The sequence below is a fragment of the Genypterus blacodes genome, unplaced genomic scaffold, assembly GCF_046128005.1.
Source record: "Genypterus blacodes isolate CSIRO-AG114 ecotype Tasmania unplaced genomic scaffold, CSIRO-AGI_Gbla_v1 ptg000021l_1, whole genome shotgun sequence".
NCBI classification, from domain to species: domain Eukaryota; kingdom Metazoa; phylum Chordata; class Actinopteri; order Ophidiiformes; family Ophidiidae; genus Genypterus; species Genypterus blacodes.
The window spans coordinates 8,206,424-8,226,107 of NW_027466834.1; the positions used below are offsets into that span (position 1 = coordinate 8,206,424).

The following is a 19,684-nucleotide window of genomic DNA, read 5'->3' on the forward strand; positions in this document are numbered from 1 at the left end:
GCTTTCATCCATTTTCAGTAGGGATCACTATTTATGATGTGTTTGCAAAGTTTTGTGAGGTTTTCATGCATGTTTAAGCCCCACAAAAGTGCAAAACACTTGAATAAATAAATTATTAATATTATTATAACTATATTATAAATTAATAATAAGTGTCATTATTATTATAGGCACACTAATGATGATAATTTGGAGTTGAAGCCATAACTTGAATTTGTTAAATCAGTATTTGTCTGGGTTTTGTATAGTCTCTCTCTCTCTCTCTCTCTCTCTCTCTCTCTCTCTCTCTCTCTCGCTCTCTCTCATGCACGAGCACGCACACAGGTAATCGCGCGCGAGCCTGAAGCTGCGTCAGGGAAGCCTCATCAACTCTCACTGAGCTTTGGATGCGCTCCATTTACTTGCACGTCACTTCTTCTCCTACAAACTACCCGCTGCTCACGTCTCCTATGGCCGCTTCATCTCTGCCGCCCTGTTGAATTATTTCACCATGAGCGCTCCTAACAAATCATCGGAGAAAAGGTGAGAGAGTTCGTCCAGTATGATGACAACTTCATTATCTTTTATTTAAAACTTAAACCTGAAATATTCATATTGCATGCGCATATTTTGGGGGGTTATCAGGTATTTCTATCCAATGATTATGATAAATATTTCATGCATGATATTTATGACTCTTGAAATATTTAACTGTTATAAAATAGGAAAAGCATAAAATAGGAAGTGTTCAGTCTTACGGGACAGGACGCCTTTGTAAATTGGCAGAGGTCGTTTTGATATCAGACAAACCAAGAGTGAAACAAACTTGCCCAGAAGATGTCACTGTAGCTTTTCCAAAACACAAATCCATCGAGACGTCCGGAAATATGCAGCTGTGATTTAAAATTCTCCTAAGGCTCCTTATGTCACCTGAACGTTACATGCTGTTACGTAATGGGACACTCGTTAAGATCAAACCTGTTTACAAGCAGCATTGTCTCACTGGACTTACTTTAGCAGTTTGAGAGATGGATACCATTTCATATAAACTATTTTATTACTCGCAATATTGCTGTGTTTCTTTATCGATGTAAGTGTTTGATCTCTGACTAATCAGTAGTATTTTCAAAGATAAAGTAACTAAATTCCTTCCTGGCATGTGGCAGAATACTGTGGCCCCCATGAGCTAAATCTCTGACATTTGATTCAACAGGAAAACAAATAAGCTGGATAAGCTATTAAAGGACAGAAAAGGAACATTTCCTCTACTGATCAAGGTAGGAAAATGCCCTTCTACAGAAATATGTCATTTGAAGTTAGTAAAGATAGTTTTTCTCAAGCTTTTTTTTTCCTCATATGCCCCTAACATTTGGCATCCATGTTATTAAGGGGGGCTGGGCAGGCATCCAGCACTCCTACACCCCATAATCTGCCAGCTGTTACATGTATATTATTTGGACTGCACTTAGCAGAAATTCTTTATTATGGAACACTCTCTTCCTTGTGATGTGTGTGACATTTGTGTGTAGCTTCTAAACATGAAACATCCATTGCGTATATGTTCAAAACTATATAGCTTTTTGTTGTCAGCAGCGGAGAAGTCATTAATATATTATATTTTACTATTTTTATGTATATCCTTGCAATTATTCTGTATAAAAAACATAAATAGATGGCACAGTATGGATACATGTAGGGAATAAAGTTTATGCTGCATATAGTAATTTAATTGAGTGCACTTGATTTTTAAAATGAATTGAATTACATGATACTACATTTAGCAGAGATTTTGTCTGCACTTTTGGTTTGAATTATGAGATCTAATGAGATGATTGCCCACATCGAAAAGAAGTACACACATTACTCTACTCTGAAGCAGTGAAGGACTTTATATAGGTTTAGTATGCTGTGAGTGGATGTACAAGGTGTACACAATGCAGAAATCAGTGTCAGTTAATAAGAGTGCTATCAAAACTTGAACATATTCGTGTCACCCTCCTCTATCCTGCATTAAACAAACAGGGATCAGAGGTCCGACCTGTTTAAAATAAGTGGCGGGCTCACTCTGTAAGATCATAGCCTTGATTTCACTTGACCCAGCCCTTATCCTCACCAACAGTTGAATAGAGAGCGTGCCTCCCCATTATTCTGATGAACCCTGCCCCTGATAGGGTTTCTCATCACAGCTTTGTCCCTCACTGACACCGGACCCCCACAATTAAAGCCAGCCATTTAGCCAGAGAGCTCACCTCCACTGAACTACAACAGATATCAGTGTCACTGCGCACAGGGTTCACGCCACTACTTTACTTCTCATCAATAGCTGCACAAGAGGTGTGTGTGTGTGTGTTATTGAGAGGGAGAGAGAGAGATTGTCCAGCCACTGGTGTGTGCTGGATGTGCATCTTTATTTTGTGTGTTGTAAGCTTTCATGTGTGCCAAGTCAAGGCATCCACCTAACACGATGGCCTGTGGCTTGTTGTCATGGCAGGCACACACACAGGCTCAGTTGCCTCTGTGTTTCCTCCATAATACACCTACTCTCTGCCCAGGATGACTGTTATCCCTCCCACTGGCCCACACAGGACTGTGAAATCTGGGTAGTGTAACTGGCCTTCCTGCCATGCCTGGGTACACTTGCGGGGCCACTTGCTGCAGGTTTCCATGGGGAGGAGATTTTGTGGAACTGCTTCTACAAAGGACAGATGGACTGAGACACTCCCCAAGTCCTAAAAAACGTTCATTTGATTTTGAAAAAGAATGTTGGGTAAACAGCCACCCAGGGAGAATTGTTAATGAGTGCCTGGCTTAGATGCATGTTCTGTTCTCACAGTGAGTCATGCAATATAGAGCTGCTAAACATGGCAATGCCAGCATCCTCCCCCATTACACTTCCTCCTACTGTCTCCATAGGAGCAGGAGCAATGTTGTGTAATGATGTGTGAAATCCTGCCTTTCCAGAAAAAAACATTGTTATATAAGAAGACCTGCATGTTATCTTGGCTCATTCCTTCATACGTGATGTTACAACATAAGGCAATCCACACTGTTCTGGCTATTTAAGTTAAAATATGATCTGTGTTAGTCTAGCAGGCTAGAGTGTGACATTATATGCTAGTGGTATCTTTGTATGAAGGCTAGTTTAGGAGATTATGCCTGAGCCTCAGATAATAAAGCCACCATGAGTTTAGCTAACACAGGATCTCCTTTACAGACTCCATCTGTCCTTTGTGTTTTGATTACACTCTGTGTGGACCTTAGATTGACACCCAAAGACAACAATCTGCATTTTGCACAATTGTTGCACATGAGATAAAAAAAAGGATCAGTTTGCAATGTTTGTTGTGGAAGGTGACAGAAGAGATAGATGTTGTAAGGCCAAAAGAAGGACTAAGAATGTTCCTGTTGCCTGGGTGACAAAGCACACCTTTTCCAATCACTTCTATAAGATCATGGATGTAGGGAAGCTGTTTTAAAGAGGCCCGGTGGAGTGTGTATGGGATACAGCCAATGAGCAGTCAGCGATCCACTGTTGCTAAGCCGATTTTAGCGAAGACAGTAAGAGGCCAGAGTGACAGAAGTATTACTGGACATGGAGAATGCAACATGGGCACCTGTGCTGTCTTGTCTTGTGGTTTTGAGGGCAAGCTCGAAGTCATCTGAGGACGAGGTGTGTGCTCCCAGAGCTGCTGGAGATGCCTATCATCACTCAGCAGGACTGGATCTGAGTCCATCCCCAGGTCCAATGCCTCAGACCTGGCAGGGCACAGTCTGGGGCATTCAAGTCAACACCTGCACTAAACATGATATGGGCTAGATCTCGCATTGCTATCAAGCCCCTCAATGTTACTTTGCATATTTGACACAGAAACAAACACACTAATGTTGACTATACTACAGACAGACACACACCTTTTAATACCTGCAGCAAGGTCTCATAGTGTGCCAACGTTTTCACCTAATCAGCACCAATTAAGTAACAGACGCATGGCCCTGGGTCAGATCCAATTCCAGGGATGGGAAGGAGATGATGTTAGATGAAGGAATGATTAATGAGGTAAGACATCTGAGGAAACGGCAACTTGGGAAAGTAAATATGATGAGATGTTATGCCTATGGTGGACCAGGGAGTAGAAGTACTACTGTAGAAGTTGTAGTAGAAGCTTCTTACCTGTCGCCTCTCAAGTAAAGGTACTTAGTAACACATTTACATCTGTATTGATTGGGTGAATGGCTGCGTTGCTGAGGAATATCAGGCAGAGAAATGGTTGAGAAAAAAAACAGGAAGAACTGAGTCCCTTGTATATTGACTTGAGGTAAACATAAGGTCATCAGGATTGGTATGATTGATGAATTAGAATGTTTAAACCTTCAGACCCCAACCTTTCTAGGGCAAACTCCTTGTGTTTTGTTTTTCACCCTCTTTACCACGGTGCAGAGAGGTTCTCCACATGGGTAATGAGATTTGGCTTGGCCTGAGCCCTGCTTAGTTTTCAGCTGTGTCATGATCACACACACACACACACACACACACACACACACACACACACACACACACACACACACACACACACACACACCTGCTGCATCTAAATGATGACAGATAATGAGGCTAGTGTGTGTGTGTGTGTGTGTGTGTGTGTGTGTGTGTGTGTGTGTGTGTGTGTGTGTGTGTGTGTGAACTTGTGAACTTGACCCATATTTCACACACGCTGTGTGTCTCAAACTGCAGATGCTGCTGTCCACCTGCTAGCCGGTCAAACTACCCACACTACCTGCTGCCAAATAACGGGAGACACTTGATACCGTCTGATCTGCCTGGCAGTTCACTTTGCTTATTCACTTTGCCTCGTGTGGCACCTGGCAGCTGGGGCCCAACATCATGTTTCAGGTCATAGTCCTCTAAATGCAGGTCCCCGGGGTAACTGTGTCCCACCTGGCCTGGTACAGCCCGTCTAACTGCCTGTCCAGATCTGGCCCAAATGGATCAATCTAATGGAAAAAGATATGGTCCTCTGTCTGAACAAATGATCCTGTTTTACTTCACCTCAGAGATGTGGATTAGTCATAACTAACTGAAGGTTGCAGGAAGAAGAACGATAGCGTATCAACCAGGATACTGTAGTATCAAGCTGACAGGGCGGAAATTAAATCCTCTGGTTCTTTGTGAAACAGAAATAGCTGCATTTTTCCTGTCATCAAAAGCAGATGATGTATTATTTTACGCAGAAGGGCAAATATATCAACTATGAGAACTAAGAACACTAAATACATATTATTTCAAAAATATGATAAACATTTAATGAATGCTCTTGCAGTTTAACACTTCAAGGATGATATTGTGTAAATTGTTGATATTATCATTGGGTCGACTGCAATGAGTCTCCAGTGAATCAATGCATCCTCAGCAACGTATAAGGAGACGTTGAAAGCTGATTAAAGCACATTACTATGGCGACCTATAAAATGCATAGTCAGTGTCTGTCCTCCCTTGGAGTCTGCTGCTATAGAGCAGGCTGGAGGCCAGAGGCAGCCAGGGTGTGGTGGGATAAGATTTCACCTACGCATTATTTGTCAGCAATGCTGCTGCAACAGGGGTTTGTAGCAGCAGCAAAGCAGACAGAGAATGATAGGAGAGGGAGGAGGAAACCAGGAGGCACATGGCAGAGAATATGACAGCTCTATTGGCTTTGTCTCCAGGAAACAGTGGCAAGTAAGTAAGGGAGTGGGAAGTCTGTCGAGCCCCACGGGAGCCCCATTAGCGCTGTGCCTCCTGTTCACCTGACTTCCTCGACCCCATGAAGAGCTCACCTGAGAGCATGATGGGATCTGTCTGTCTCTCGCTCACCCTCCCTGTCTCTTCCCTCCCCAAACCGCAGTCCCAGAGGCCTCTTTCACAAGAGGCTAAGTAGCAGGCCCCTGCTGCCGTGTCTCCAGCTCAGGATGGGTCCCTTGTCGAATCCTCTCAGTACGTCAGTGGCAGCAGCAAAGACAGAGCACTCTCTCACCGATTATAGCAACGGCACAAAGCAGCAGCATCCTTTCGGTGTGTGTCAACATTCTGCCTCTCCTCTTTCTGCCTATTTGTCTTTATCCTGGAGTAGGGAAAAGGAGTTTGGAGGAGCCTGATAGCAGAAAGAACGGAGAGATTGTGACTTTTTGGGAATCTTCCTTTTCAAATCCAGGGAGCAGTGGAAAGATGTGAAGAATCCCAGGAATCTTTGCATTAAACATTTCTTCAGGACACGGCTAAAGAAGACCATGGAAATAATGTGTGTAATAACAATGGAAATTCACATCTGCAAGCACCAATTCTTTGAAGAACAAGGAGGATTTTGCCTTATAAGTCAGGGTCAAAGAGCGCCAGCAAGACTTTGAGCTCCTACGCATCCTAAAAATACAAGGGATTGCTGCGGGCCATCATCATCATCATCACTACCATTGTTGGTTTTGCTCCTGAAACAAGAAGGGGTCTTATCGCATATCTGCTGAAATCCCCTCTGCCTGGAAGAGGCATGTAGAGGCTGAGTGGATTTCCAGGCGTGGTTGTGGCAGCATGGGGAGGATGTGCTATGTGGGAAGACGGGACCTCACCTGCCTGTTGTGGTTTTAGCCTGCAGGGCTGCTGCTGGGGCAGGAACAGGAGGGTCCAACCTGAGGTATGTGTGAAAGCAAAGGACAAATGTGATGACAGAATTCCCATCTTCCCATTCACCTACAATCCAGCCAAAACTAGTCATGTCCTGTTAGCTGTAATGAAGTCTCAGTCTCAGGGAGTTTTAGAATCTAAGTGGTAGTATAGCCTTTGATTTGGTTTGTTCCAGGTATAGGATTTGATAGTTCACTAGGTTTTGGTTGCCATGGGAAAGATACTGTGTCTGTATTGTTTCGTCACCTTGGAGACAAACACCACCGTGCGTTATTGCTGCCCCAGGTGGACTCTGGTATGCTATGGTTTCTTAGCTGTATTACATTATTGCACATCTGTATCAAACTGAAGTAAGAATCGATTGAAGAGAAAGTCACGTGATGGTTGGTGTGGCTTGGATGCTTGGTGGGAAAACACTTTGCTGAGTCAAACTAAAACAGGTGATTCTGTATAAAGTATAGATTATAAGTAGTACCTATAAAAAACAAGTTGTTAAATGAATGATTAGCTCATGGTTGAATACTACTACTGAATATTTGCGATCCTTTATGTTTGTACATCATATGTTTGATACCTGCTGCATTACCTCCTGCTGAGTTGTGTGATCCAGCCAACACGGTTAGAAGTTTGACGAGGGGTTCTTGTCCTTGTCTTTGCTCTGGCGACTCCCACAGGAGACGGCACAAAAGGGGGCAGGATCTGGGAAAGAACAGTATGGACCAAGGGTGAGTTTTGCCCTCCTGGTGAAACAGGCCACAGGCCGAGACAAGAACTGCAAGAGCATGAGGAATTGAGCTTTACAATTCGGGGAACAAAAAAGCCTTGAACTGCCCAGTAACTAGTAAAAGCCCTTAAGTTGTGCAATAAAAAAATAAGTAACTCCTGTGTAGTTCATTTCCTCCTCGTGCTACCTCATTTCCCAGTCCCAGTCTGTCCCAGCTGTCATCTAACTCGTGTAAGATGATTGCCTCCTTCTTCAGTCCTCGTTGTTGTTGATGCCATATGTCTTCAGTCTCCAGTTTTCCCTTTCGGTCCTCAGTCCTTTTCCCTCGTCTCGTCTGTGGAGGACTCTAACAGTGGGGCCAACCATGGTAGTTCCATCCTGTATATATGGTATCAAATATAGCTGCGGTGATGTTGTTTTACATCATGACAAATACAAATCTGGTTAAAGTACTGAGGGGAATGGATTGGGAGAGTACAATAAGGAGGAGAGGAGCAGCCTCCTCCTGCTCTGAAGTGAGTCCCTTGTTGCATAACAACAGCTGTCTAATCATATTCATCTCACACATCTGTTCTGGGCTCCTTGTAAGGTGCAGTAACTAGGTTGTCTCCCTTGCTGTGGGGATTAGTCACTGGAAAACAAAAGCCTACTTACACGAACACCACAAGGGCAGAGTGGTGTTACTTCTGTAACGCCTGGTCTCTTGTTACAGTGGAGGAGAAGATGTGATTTCACATCTCACCTCTGTCATTTGAAATCCTTCTTACCCTTGCTTCCCATTAAGTCTGGGGATAAGTGCTAATGCTGTGAGACTAAGATATCAATTTTAACAGTGAGTGATATTTCACTGTGACTTAGGCGTAATGATAAAAAGGCGGTATTGCCCAAAGCTTACAGAATTCCTGGAATCAGCACAAGATCTGGAAACCTCAAAATGAAGCCCTGACAAATGACATAATCTCATATTGATATGTTTACAATCACAATATACGTTACTTATTCATTATGTTGCAAAACTCTAATTGATGCTTTTTATGTACACATCTTTTCTATGTATTAGAGCAGAGTCATGATTATAGTCGCCATTATGTCACGTGTTCTGATACAAGACCTACTGTCTCTTTCAGCACATTCACGAGTGAAAATCCACAGCAAAACAAGTTCATTATTACTGTGCTTCTTTGAATCAAAGGTTTATAAAAGGGTACCTATGGTTTGAAACCTATTTGGAAGAGTGGGAACCCATACCTTGATGGGAATACAATCAGTTACCAAAGCAAAACATTTAGCAAAAACGATGGTTGAATTTGTGATTATGACTGCTTGTTTGCTCAACCATAGAGTGCAATACTTTACTGAAATATTATATTCAATCGTCGACACAAGCTCATTTCGGGATGGATTGTTTCCCTCTTAATGAAAGCTGAGATTTCCGTGTAGCTCGTTGCTATGGGCTCTAGTTTGGAAGTCTGACATCGTGACTTGTTTGAGGGAGGAAAAAAAACACACTCCTCCGACGTGTGCGCCTCTGCTGAGAGCCAATCCTCTCATACTGCGTCGGTGTTGCAGAGCTTAGCGGAGGTCGACGACACTAAATGAATAAACACTCAATTCTATATCGGGAGGCTCCCCAGCTGTCAGCGGCACAAACCTGAACAGGTGGAGGAGGAGGCATCGCGTCAAAGCGCACAGATCCCCCCCACCCTCCGATCCTCATCTCGGTGATCTCCGCTCCTCTGACGGCCGAGCGCGTTTTGTCCTTCGTCCGGTTCGTAAAAACCAGGAGTACCTAAAGGAGCCGCTGGATCCGGATCCGGATTTTATTCGTTAAAGCGGAATCAGTGTAGTCGTGTGGGACTCTGATCTGAGCTGGGTGGATACAATGAAGGATTTATAATCTAACCGCCACCGTGTTGTTTCGAGTGTGAAGCAGCTGTTTGCTTATGTAGACTTGCACCACACAGCATGTTGCCAGAAATAAATAACAAGGTAAGATGCTTTGGTTTGGTTTGGTTGGTTATCTAGTCGTTCCAACAAGGGAAACGCGTAAAAGTTGCAGTGTAGTCGCCTATAATGTTCCTATGCCCAGTTACTGAGTGTAAAACGTCATTTTATGCTTTGGTTTCTCTTGTGATGTCATGATATTCCAGGCTCATGTCGGAACTTTCTTGATTTGCATAGAAGATATCCTTCAAAGGCATCATCTCAAGAGTTCATTGGATTTTGGAATTAAAAAAGACCAACAGGTTGCCACTTTGGAATGATATTAAACTAAACCTGGAAGTCTAGGCCTAGATTGTGATCTTATTCCCTGTGGTGAGTTGGAGTTGTCCCACATGAGTGAACAGTTGGTAGTCCAGCCACTTTCTGCTGACAAGGAGCCAAGGTATGATGAAAAAATATGATCCAGTTCTATTTCAGTAGTTGGTTCGCCTATTTATTTCAATGTTTGTTGTGCTGACAGATTCTGTAAGTCAATATGTGTCGGGGTGTATTCTTCACACCTTACATGGACACCAATATAAATTTAAACCCCGCTGTTTTTGGAACTTTGGAGAATCTTATCTTTTTATAAACAGAAAAAGAGGAGCGCAAGAATGTGAATGTTTGCTGTATTTTCCACAAAATTTTGAATTTTCCACATTTATTTCACTATGATCGTAGTTACTTAATGCTGCACACATTGTCTCATATCTGGTCACGTCTGAGGCCAAAAAGTCATGCGTGATGATGTGGGATGTGTGAGGCAACAGAAGGCGTGAGCGCAGGTTTACAGGTTTGTTGATGTTTACATCCCTTCGTCTGGGTTTTTACGGCTTTCCTGACCTTTTGGCCAACTGACCCCGGAAGACCTTAATGAGCTAAAGCATCTTGTCACACAGGGATTGATCCTTTAACTCCAGCAAACATGCATGTATGGATTCAGCAGAGAGAGAGACAGATCATGCTGTTGTTGAGTTTCATTCCCTTGCTTTCCATCCATACTGTGAAAACAAGGAAATCCTACCCAGCAAGGTGCCTTTGAAGCAAATGTTCTCTGCCACCCAACACAAACTTGACTTTTAGGCGAAGATACAGGGGCTCGTTCATCACAGAGAGGAGGGGCAATCCAATATTTACATTTTTCTGTGGCAGTGTGGCACGTGTCGCATTCCACCAGCTCAGTGTTCATTAGGGAGGCTTACAGTCGTCCAATAAAGGTGATGTTCATAGCTTGCTGCCATTCACAAAGACTTGCATACATTGGAATTGCTAAGTGACTGACTGTTGCTATAGTGAAACATTTCACCTGTGGATTCCAATGCAAACATGTCTACTGAGCTGGCAAACTCTGGTCATGTCCTGTCCTCCTGCTACCCTTTAGATGATGATGATTTGCATTTATTTGCTAACCAGTGAAGATCTCATTGGGGAAACTGTTCCCAGTTACCAGTCTCACCCCCTCCCTCTGTGAGACGGGTAAAGTGAGTTTAGCCCATATCTCCATATGGGCCTTAAGCTTTATTCCACCCATATGGTGTCAGCGGAACACAGTTGCATGGTCACGCACTGGAAACTAAGGCACGTGTCAGATGGTTTGATGTCTCAGTATTGCAAGTATTCTGTATTGGTCAGTTTTGATCTACAGCTTTATTTAATTTTAGATCAATTAGACATTGCACTAGCGACACCTTTAGGCAACTGCAATGTGCACAGCTTTGAAGGCACGCGTACATCCACTAACAGACACATGGGAGTTCATATGTGTACAGAGAGTCAGAACATATTGTAGCTTGTTCCCTGGGAGTAGTGATCTATTTAAGACCTATATAGTGCCTTATATGTGATGATGTGGCTGCAGCCCTGCTTGGCTGCTTATCCTTATACCTCCATGTTTCTCTAAGGGATAATTCTGTCAACATGAATAAGAGGATGCTTCTGCTCAGAATGTTAACAGAAATTGCATGTGAGCAACCCACTTTTAAACAGGCTGTTTTAATCGCACTTTATCACAGATTTGATCAATTTCCATTATTCATTCACAGACATCGCGACCGGAGGCCTTCCCTCACCCCCACAGACTACCAACAGAAAGCAACCGTCTGGGAACAAACCGACCCTGCTCACAGGTCAGTTCTCTGCTCAAAGGTCACGGAGAACATGTAGCAGTGGTAGAAGAGAATGATAATAATGTTAGTAAAGGAGAAGAAAGAAATGTTTTATCTACACCCTTTAACACATGGAGCCATTCATTATCACTACAAGACCTCCATTTCTTCAGCGGTTTCATACAAATCCGCATACATGTAGTGAGCTGCATAACAGCATTCCTCAGTAATGTTCTGTTGTGCTTCACGGTGGATTATCGTGTTGTTTTAATGGTTCAACTGTCGTCTACGTAACGCTCCTCAAGGGTGGCGATTGCAGCTCTTAAGAGGAGAATACCCTCAAGAAGAGTCTCATTAAATAATGTCACGCATGATCCGAGCAATCCTCATCCTACTGCCAATTATCTGATTCCTCCACACTGTTCATATGTCATGTTTATTTACAAATCTGCCTCTGCATGTGACTTATAGAGTTCTAAATAAGAGAAGAATGGTTCCTTAAGCAACAGCCTCCCCAGTTGTGCACAGGCACATACTGTATCTGTGTTTACTTCCTTTGCCTGCCTGTTGTGGCAGGTGATGAGACTATATTTAGGACTATCTCTATGCGTCACAGCCAAGTTGGCAGATCCTGCAGCAGCTCTTACACATAAGTTAAAATATCACATCTATCTATAGACTGGAAAGGTTTTTTTCTGCTGGAATGCTGTTATGTAGAATTCTATTAATATGAAATAATCAATTATATTGTTCGGATAGTACATTGCTTAAGGGAACATATCCCATGCATGTTGTGTTTCAGTAAGAGCTAAAAGTGTTCTGCTCCTCTCTGCAAACCTTTATAATATCTTGGCATAGGTCAGAGGTCTGATTGTGCACATCATTGCCAGGGTTGAGACTTGCAAGGCTGTGACACATGTAATCATGCTCCCAGAGCAAGCAGCATGGCAGCCAAAGAAAAGTGAGCTGCTGCTCTTCACCTCCCCTGCAGAGCAGCCACAGACAGACTGTGTCAGGTCCCAGCCTTATGGGCTTTGTTCCCATTTAGCTGTCACCCTGATCAGTAATTCCACCCGTTGCCTCCTGGGGGTCCTGGTCACCTGAGCCTCCACTGTCTCAAAGGATGTAGCCAACTGGCTGCAAACACAAACCAAGGGTGTAACCTGACAGAAACACTTTCTCATGAAAAAAGGAACAGGGCTCCCAAAAGCTTGTGGCTGAAGTGTAAAATGATCAAATCACATGAAGGCTCCTCTCTCCCATTTTGTTCTCTGTGTCCTTTGAGCTACTCAGTATTTGCTATTGTGTTGTATTTAAATGCAAAATGCTTTATATTTTGATATAATGAGCTCAAAAGACTTGGCATTGGAAGTTTGCCAGATCTTTTTCCCTTGTTTGTTAGTAGACTCAGTCTGTCTTCATCTAATCCTTTATTCAAACTGCTATTAATATCAGGCTTGGAGACTTTGATACACCCATCTGAATGTACTCAATTCCTCCCCTATCTGAACCCAAATCATCTACCAACGGCCTCTCTATTTGCCTCTGTCTTCTCCTGTCCTCTTTTCATTTCATGTTAATGTAAATCTTCTCCTGTATGATGGATTATTCTCATTCAATAATCCTTCTGGCTTCTAGAAGTTTGGCCCTGGGACTTTGCCTCAGCTTGAGCCACCAGTGGTCCAAGTGGTGGTCACTAATGCCAAAAATCAACACCAGCAGTCAGAGAGCATCCTTCCCCAAATTGCCAACAAAGGGGGCCGAAACAACTACCAGACACACTCGGTGAGGCTTCTTTGTAGCACTTGCAGCATAATATACTCAATAGAAACAATCAGTATGATGTAATCTGAGTATCTCACGAGGAGAAAAACATTAGAATTCCAGTATTTTTTTATGGACAATATGTAGAACAACTAGCAACAGAAACTGCATGCAACCTTTCAGGGTGCAGTGTTTAGATAAGTTTAAGATTTAAGATACTTTATTAATCGTCATTTTGCATGCAATTCACAGCAAATCGCATGCAATTGAAATTTATCTTGCACCCCCTCATATCACACACACACAAACACATGCATCACAGAGGGGGTGCAGGGCAGCCATTATACGGTGCCCGTAGAGCAGTGTTAGGGGTTTGGTGCCTTGCTCAAGGGCACCTCGGCAGTGCCCTGGAGGCAAACAACTCTCCAGCTGTCAGTCCACTTTCTTGGTCCATACGGGACTCGAACCGGCGACCCTCTGGTTCCCAAGCTGAATCCCCTATGGACTGAGCCACTGCCGCCCCTACACTGCTATGACCTCATGAGGGCAGCCAGCTTCTCTTTATAATCCTCTGTTATTGAATTTAACATACTACTGACTCCTGCGTCCAAATAAGAGCTGATATTCTGAATTTCAATGTGTGATGACCGGACAGGATGAGAGACTGAAGCCCACCCAGCAGTTCCCCATTCGCTTCGGTACAGCAGTGGACAAAGTGTCAATCGCCCGCAACAACAAGATTTTCAGTAACAAGCTGGAGAAAGAGAGATCATATGAAGGAGTAAGACTGCCCATGGCTCCCACAGGTATGTTATCGTGCCTTGGAAAATAAATAATATGGAATAAGAAGGGCAAAGAGAGAGGATGATGCATTTATTCCCACACTGATCCAAATTTGAATCTTTTGTGGGTGTCGCAACACAGTGACTCATTTCTCCTACACTTCTTCTGCCTTGTTGCAGAAGCACTGAAGAACTTCCAGGAGCGACTGACAGAGTTTGAGCAGGAGGAAATCATGGACTATGCAGAGGTCTGGTTCATGGGCCTGGGTGCTCAGAAGATTGAGGGCTCCCCCGAAGCACCACAGAACTCTGGATATGATGATGAACACGGAAGCTACATCAGGGTAATGTGTGATGGATAATGAAGGACAGTAGATTTACATGATCTCTGAGCAAGCCAGATAAGAACAGTATCTATGTGCTTGAGATGTGCTGTTCACACATTTGCACATGTTGATGCTTCCAACAAGCACCTTAATGTACAGATATTCACAGGCTCTTAAGTCAACTTTGATACCAAATATCTACTAAGCACTGTTCTAGTCTCTGCAAGTTCATTTCCATACATTTAACATAATGAACTTGATTTGTTCATATTGTTGTAACTGAAAATAATGATGATACCTGATTTTGGAGAATGTAGTCAATTTGTGGGTTTCCTGAATGTGTTGGGTGGAAATGTTGGATGGTTTTCAAGATAAAGTTAACAGAACAAACTTGTCATGTACATGAATATGTATAGTTTATAGTAAGTACAGTATATACTTACTATATAGTATATCATTATTCCAGTTTTAGTATACATACTGTTGAAGTCCACTTAAATGTTAATGAATTCCTCCTCTTCAGGTGCTGCATGACCACATTGCCTACAGGTTTGAGGTGCTTGAAGTCATTGGGAAAGGCTCCTTTGGGCAGGTTCTAAAATGTCTCGACCACAAGACCAATGAGCTGGTAGCCATCAAGATGATACGGAATAAGAAAAGGTGCGGGTCAGCCTCAACATTTCATTGTGACCAATTCACATTTGAACAGTCTCATAAAAGCTACTTCCACTATAATTCATTTGATAATATATAGAGTGAGTTGATGATTTGAAGAGTCTGTGTTATGGCTCTCATGAGATATGATACCCTGTTATGAAGTTTTTCCCACATGCCTCGACTGTGATCGTTTTACATTTTAGGAGTCTGCCATCACCGGGATCCTGATTTAGAATGATCAAGTCTGTACCTTGTGGTGTTACCTTTCATGTGCTTCCTTACTGGGGAGCAAAGTGGCTCTAACCACCCCAGACTTGCTCAGTGGATGTAGGAGCCTTTGTGTTCTCTTCTACTTCAATAATGCAAAAAACAAAATGGTTGCAAACAGCCACAGCAGCTCTGCCTCTGGCCTCTGGAGAGCTGTCCTGTGTCTCAGTCAAGCCTACAGTCTAAGCTCTTATTTCTCATAGGGAAGGATTGTGTATGGGTGAACTACACAGCTATCCTGGTGTTTTCAATGTCCTAGGATGATACTACTATCATTTTAAACATGAAATATTTATGTGGCATATCAATGGTTTATGAGACTAAACCTTACATCATCTATTATTATTTCTTACTGTTAATGTGGACTTTGGCTTGTCACATTCTTTATTGTAACCGGGTCCCACCTGGAAATTCAGAAATAACAGATGATCAAATCACAAACTAGTATTTCGTTTTATTTTCCTAAACTAACTCCATCTGTGATTTTGTTTGTAGATTTCATCACCAAGCTTTAGTTGAGCTGAAAATCCTGGATGTTATAAAGAGGAAAGACAAAGACAATCTGCATAATGTCATCCACATGAAGGAATACTTTTACTTCCGAAATCACCTTTGCATCTCCTTTGAGCTTCTTGGGTTAGTACACACACATACACACACACACACACGCCACACACACACACACACACACACACACACACACACACATTCTGCATAGAAGCAAGCAGGCCAATATACAGACATTATTGAATGAAGAATCACTCTCCAGTAGACTCTCATGTGAGGGCTCACTTGTTGTTAGTCATTACATCTACGGCTGCATGACTCCATTTAACTGGGATTTAAGTGATCTGGATTTGTGTACCTTAATCCAGCTGTGTTTATGCAGTATATGTAGGTTAGCCTCGATATCTATTTGAGGGAAGACAGGTTTGTGTATCAGTCAGGCTAAATGACCTTTCGAGGACGTCTTTGACTGCCACCTTGTCTAGCATTACAGTCACCAAACCCTTTAGTTAAAGCCTTTATTAGGGCCATATCTCTTTCGCCTACTTGCTGTGATGTGAAGGCTCCGGTTATACAGTCTTCAGGTATTTATCCTTATCTCAACTACAATAACATAGAATAGAAACAATTTCAGAATATTTCCTAACTGCTAAGTGTAAGTGTGCACTTAGCAGTTAGTGGATCTTACATTACTATCTTACATAGGTTGTGAGGTGTAGAGTGGCGTCTCCCACCAATACCCCCACAACATTCACTTTGTTTTATCGAATTTTAACCGCATTGTGAATTAAACGCTCATTACATTCTGTATCATCTCAACAGGGTGAACTTGTACGAGCTGATAAAAAAAAACAACTTTCAGGGCTTCAGTCTTCCTCTTATCCGTCGGTTCGCCCACGCTCTTCTCAGGTGCCTGCAGATGCTGTACAGGGAGAAGATTATCCATTGTGACCTGAAACCGGTATTACCTTCTATAACCTGTCTATAGTACAATGTTTTTCCCAAATATTGAAATATTTTACTTTAAGCAAAAAGCATCTCAATGCCTGTGCACAGATTCCCGTTATCAGAGTCAGGTGTTGTTGTTTATTGACTTCCAAGTCTTCCTCATGCCAATTTGCGGGGATGTTGCTCACTCTAGTGGCATATTATAATATTGCAGCCGATATGTATTTGAATGATAAATGGAAAAGGGCTCTGTGAATGAAATATTTAAATCCATTTTGTTGTACTGCTGTTACAGGAAAACATCCTTTTATCTCAGAGAGGTCCTGGAAACATCAAGGTGGTTGACTTTGGATCAAGTTGTTATGAACAACAGAGGGGTGAGAAGCATATATTTAAAATTTAAATGTCAAGGATCTCAAACAAATGGAAACTCTGATTCACTTAATGTGGTCTTCCCTCTCTTCCTTTCACATATCGACATTCATCCCCCCTCTTAGTCTACACATACATTCAGAGCCGCTTCTACCGCTCCCCAGAGGTCATCCTGGGTCAACCCTACAGCATGGCCATTGACATGTGGAGTCTGGGCTGCATTCTGGCTGAACTCCACACAGGCTATCCTCTGTTCCCAGGGGAGAGTGAAGTGGAGCAAATAGCATGCATCATGGAGGTAACATACCTTTTTCACCGGTCTCTATTTTCCTCTCCCTCTTTTCTTTTCTTTTCTTGCAGCGTTACACCTTTATTTTGTTTTCAAAGCAAGTTTCAGAAGTTGTCATGATATTTTAACTTACAGGTGTTTGGAATGCCTCCAAACGACTTTATTCAGACAGCGTCAAGGAAGAGGCTCTTTTTTGGTGAGAACTTTCATTATGTCGATTTACATTGAAGTCTTGCTTCTGTGGATATTTTTGTATGGCACACTAAAATATATCATGATTACAGTAGGTTATAATTTAGGATGTGCTAAATGTAGTCAGAAGTCAAGTGGCTTTCTGTGTGGGAAGCCTCTGAACACTGATCATTGTATATATGAGTGCAGTGTCTGGTATTTGTGTACAGATTCTAAAGGAAACCCCAGGAACATCACAAACAGTAAAGGGAAGAAGCGGAGACCCAACTCCAAGGACCTGTCAGCTGCCCTCAAAACCAATGATGCTTTGTTCTTAGACTTCATCAGACACTGCCTCACGTAGGTGCTCTTCACAACTCTATGACCCAGTACATTTTTTTGTCTTGGATGAATTAATTGACTCCAAAGCAAATGCAACACAATTGTACAATTTGTTTGCGTTTAACATTTATTCTTTGACACACTTCAGTTCAAATTGAGTTTTAAAGATGTAACAACAAGCAGCAAATGCTTACGAACTGAAATGACTTGTTTGTCTTTCTCAGCTGGGATCCAACCAAGCGTATGACTCCCGATGAGGCTTTGCAACATGAGTGGATCCTGGAGGGCAATTTCAACAAAGTCCGGCCCAGAACCAGGCCGACAGTGAAAAACAGTCCGAGCACCACGGAAAACACCAGTGAGCACAGTTCCCGCAAACAACCAAACTGCAGGCCTTGTAAGTCAATAATGGCTTGATGAGATTGGAGCAGTGGTGGAATAAAGGTTAGAGAAGATGGTTGAAACGCAGTGCTTGAGCTCCATCATTACACCACTGGATAGGATATAGGATATACTTTATTGTCCCATGGGGAAAGTTTCTTTGGATTCAGCTTAGCTTCATTGCATCTTGCACACATCCCATTTAGTAACAGAATGTCAAGCAAACCTAGTACTTTCTGATTCATCTTAAGATAACATTTAATATCCTTTGTTTCCATGGTGCAGCAGATAAGGTTGCATCAGAAAGCAGCACCAACGGCAAGTTGATACGAGATGATTCTTCTGGAGCAGGAACAAATATGTCCTCTGTCGAGCGTCTGCGGCCCATAGGGGCTTCAGCAGAGGAGGACGTATGTGAGGGCGATGCCCAGCTGCCCACAGATACCATGGGAGAAGCCAGTGGAGAGAGGCCAGTCCACATCATCATCAAGCCTCAAGAGGAAGTGGGCACCGAGAGGGAGGAGAGCCAGGAACCAACTGAGTGACTGCACACAGGGATTAGGAATAATGCTGCATTCAGAGAAACTGGGAATATCTGTGACTTGAAAGTTTCCCCCTTTCCAAACTGGGAGTGATGGAATGGGTGGGATAACGTGAGAATAAAAAAGGCATCTAAAATAAAGCAGTTTGGATTTTTGGTTGCTTTCAGAGCAAAGGTCACATAACTCAAGGCACTAACATGATGGCAGTTTTATAATGACCAGACAGAACAACTTCACTTGCCCTAGTAATTGAACTACACATTGCACAAACACAAAACTCAAATTCTTCTCGTGTTTGTGAGACTCACAAGATTGGATTTTTAAGCTGAAGGGATACTGGAATTGCATAGAAGTGAATGGAAATGCACCACACGTCATGTCAACTATATGCAATTGAAGGTTTGTGCTTGATTTTTGCACTGATCATCCGCAGAGGGACTCTTCAACGTGTTGAAGTGGAAAGTCTTTCCGGTTTATATGTTTTTGTGGCACATTTGGGTACTTTGTATAACAGTGCGGGCGACCTGTTGTACCTTTTTGTGAAGGAATGAAGATGTGGTTGCAAACAAAACAGCTACGTGTTGGATTTGGAGACATATAACTACATGCCACATTGTAAGTCTCAGTTGAAATAAGTCCAAAGTGGATCCATGATACTATGATGATGCATTAATTAACCATTTGCTGTCTGTGTCTCTTGTATTATTTATTGAATTCAATCTTTGCTGAGCATTGACATCTTTGATAAATTGTTTGGGCTTCAGTTTACTTTTTCCATCTGAAAATAAAGTAGCTCAGTTTAGTAGCTACTTTATTTTAGCTTAGGTAATTGCATGCATAGAATTTTTGTCAAATATTTGATTTCCTTCTCTCTTTTTTTGACATTTTAACCCTTA

General features: G+C 42.5%; 1 protein-coding gene across 1 annotated transcript; it reads left to right on the top strand.

The window, feature by feature from the left end:
* Positions 1-10,089: 10,089 nt before the first annotated feature.
* Positions 10,090-19,304, top strand: dyrk4 (dual-specificity tyrosine-(Y)-phosphorylation regulated kinase 4). The gene is made up of 14 exons (XM_076142047.1): positions 10,090-10,128; positions 11,378-11,461; positions 13,079-13,225; positions 13,860-14,010; positions 14,167-14,330; positions 14,836-14,972; positions 15,732-15,872; positions 16,566-16,704; positions 16,987-17,068; positions 17,189-17,361; positions 17,488-17,548; positions 17,754-17,883; positions 18,090-18,262; positions 18,532-19,304. Exons 1-14 carry the CDS (start codon positions 10,090-10,092, stop codon positions 18,789-18,791), a joined length of 1,881 nt encoding a protein of 626 aa, XP_075998162.1. The 3' UTR covers positions 18,792-19,304.
* The last annotated feature ends 380 nt before the right edge of the window (positions 19,305-19,684 follow it).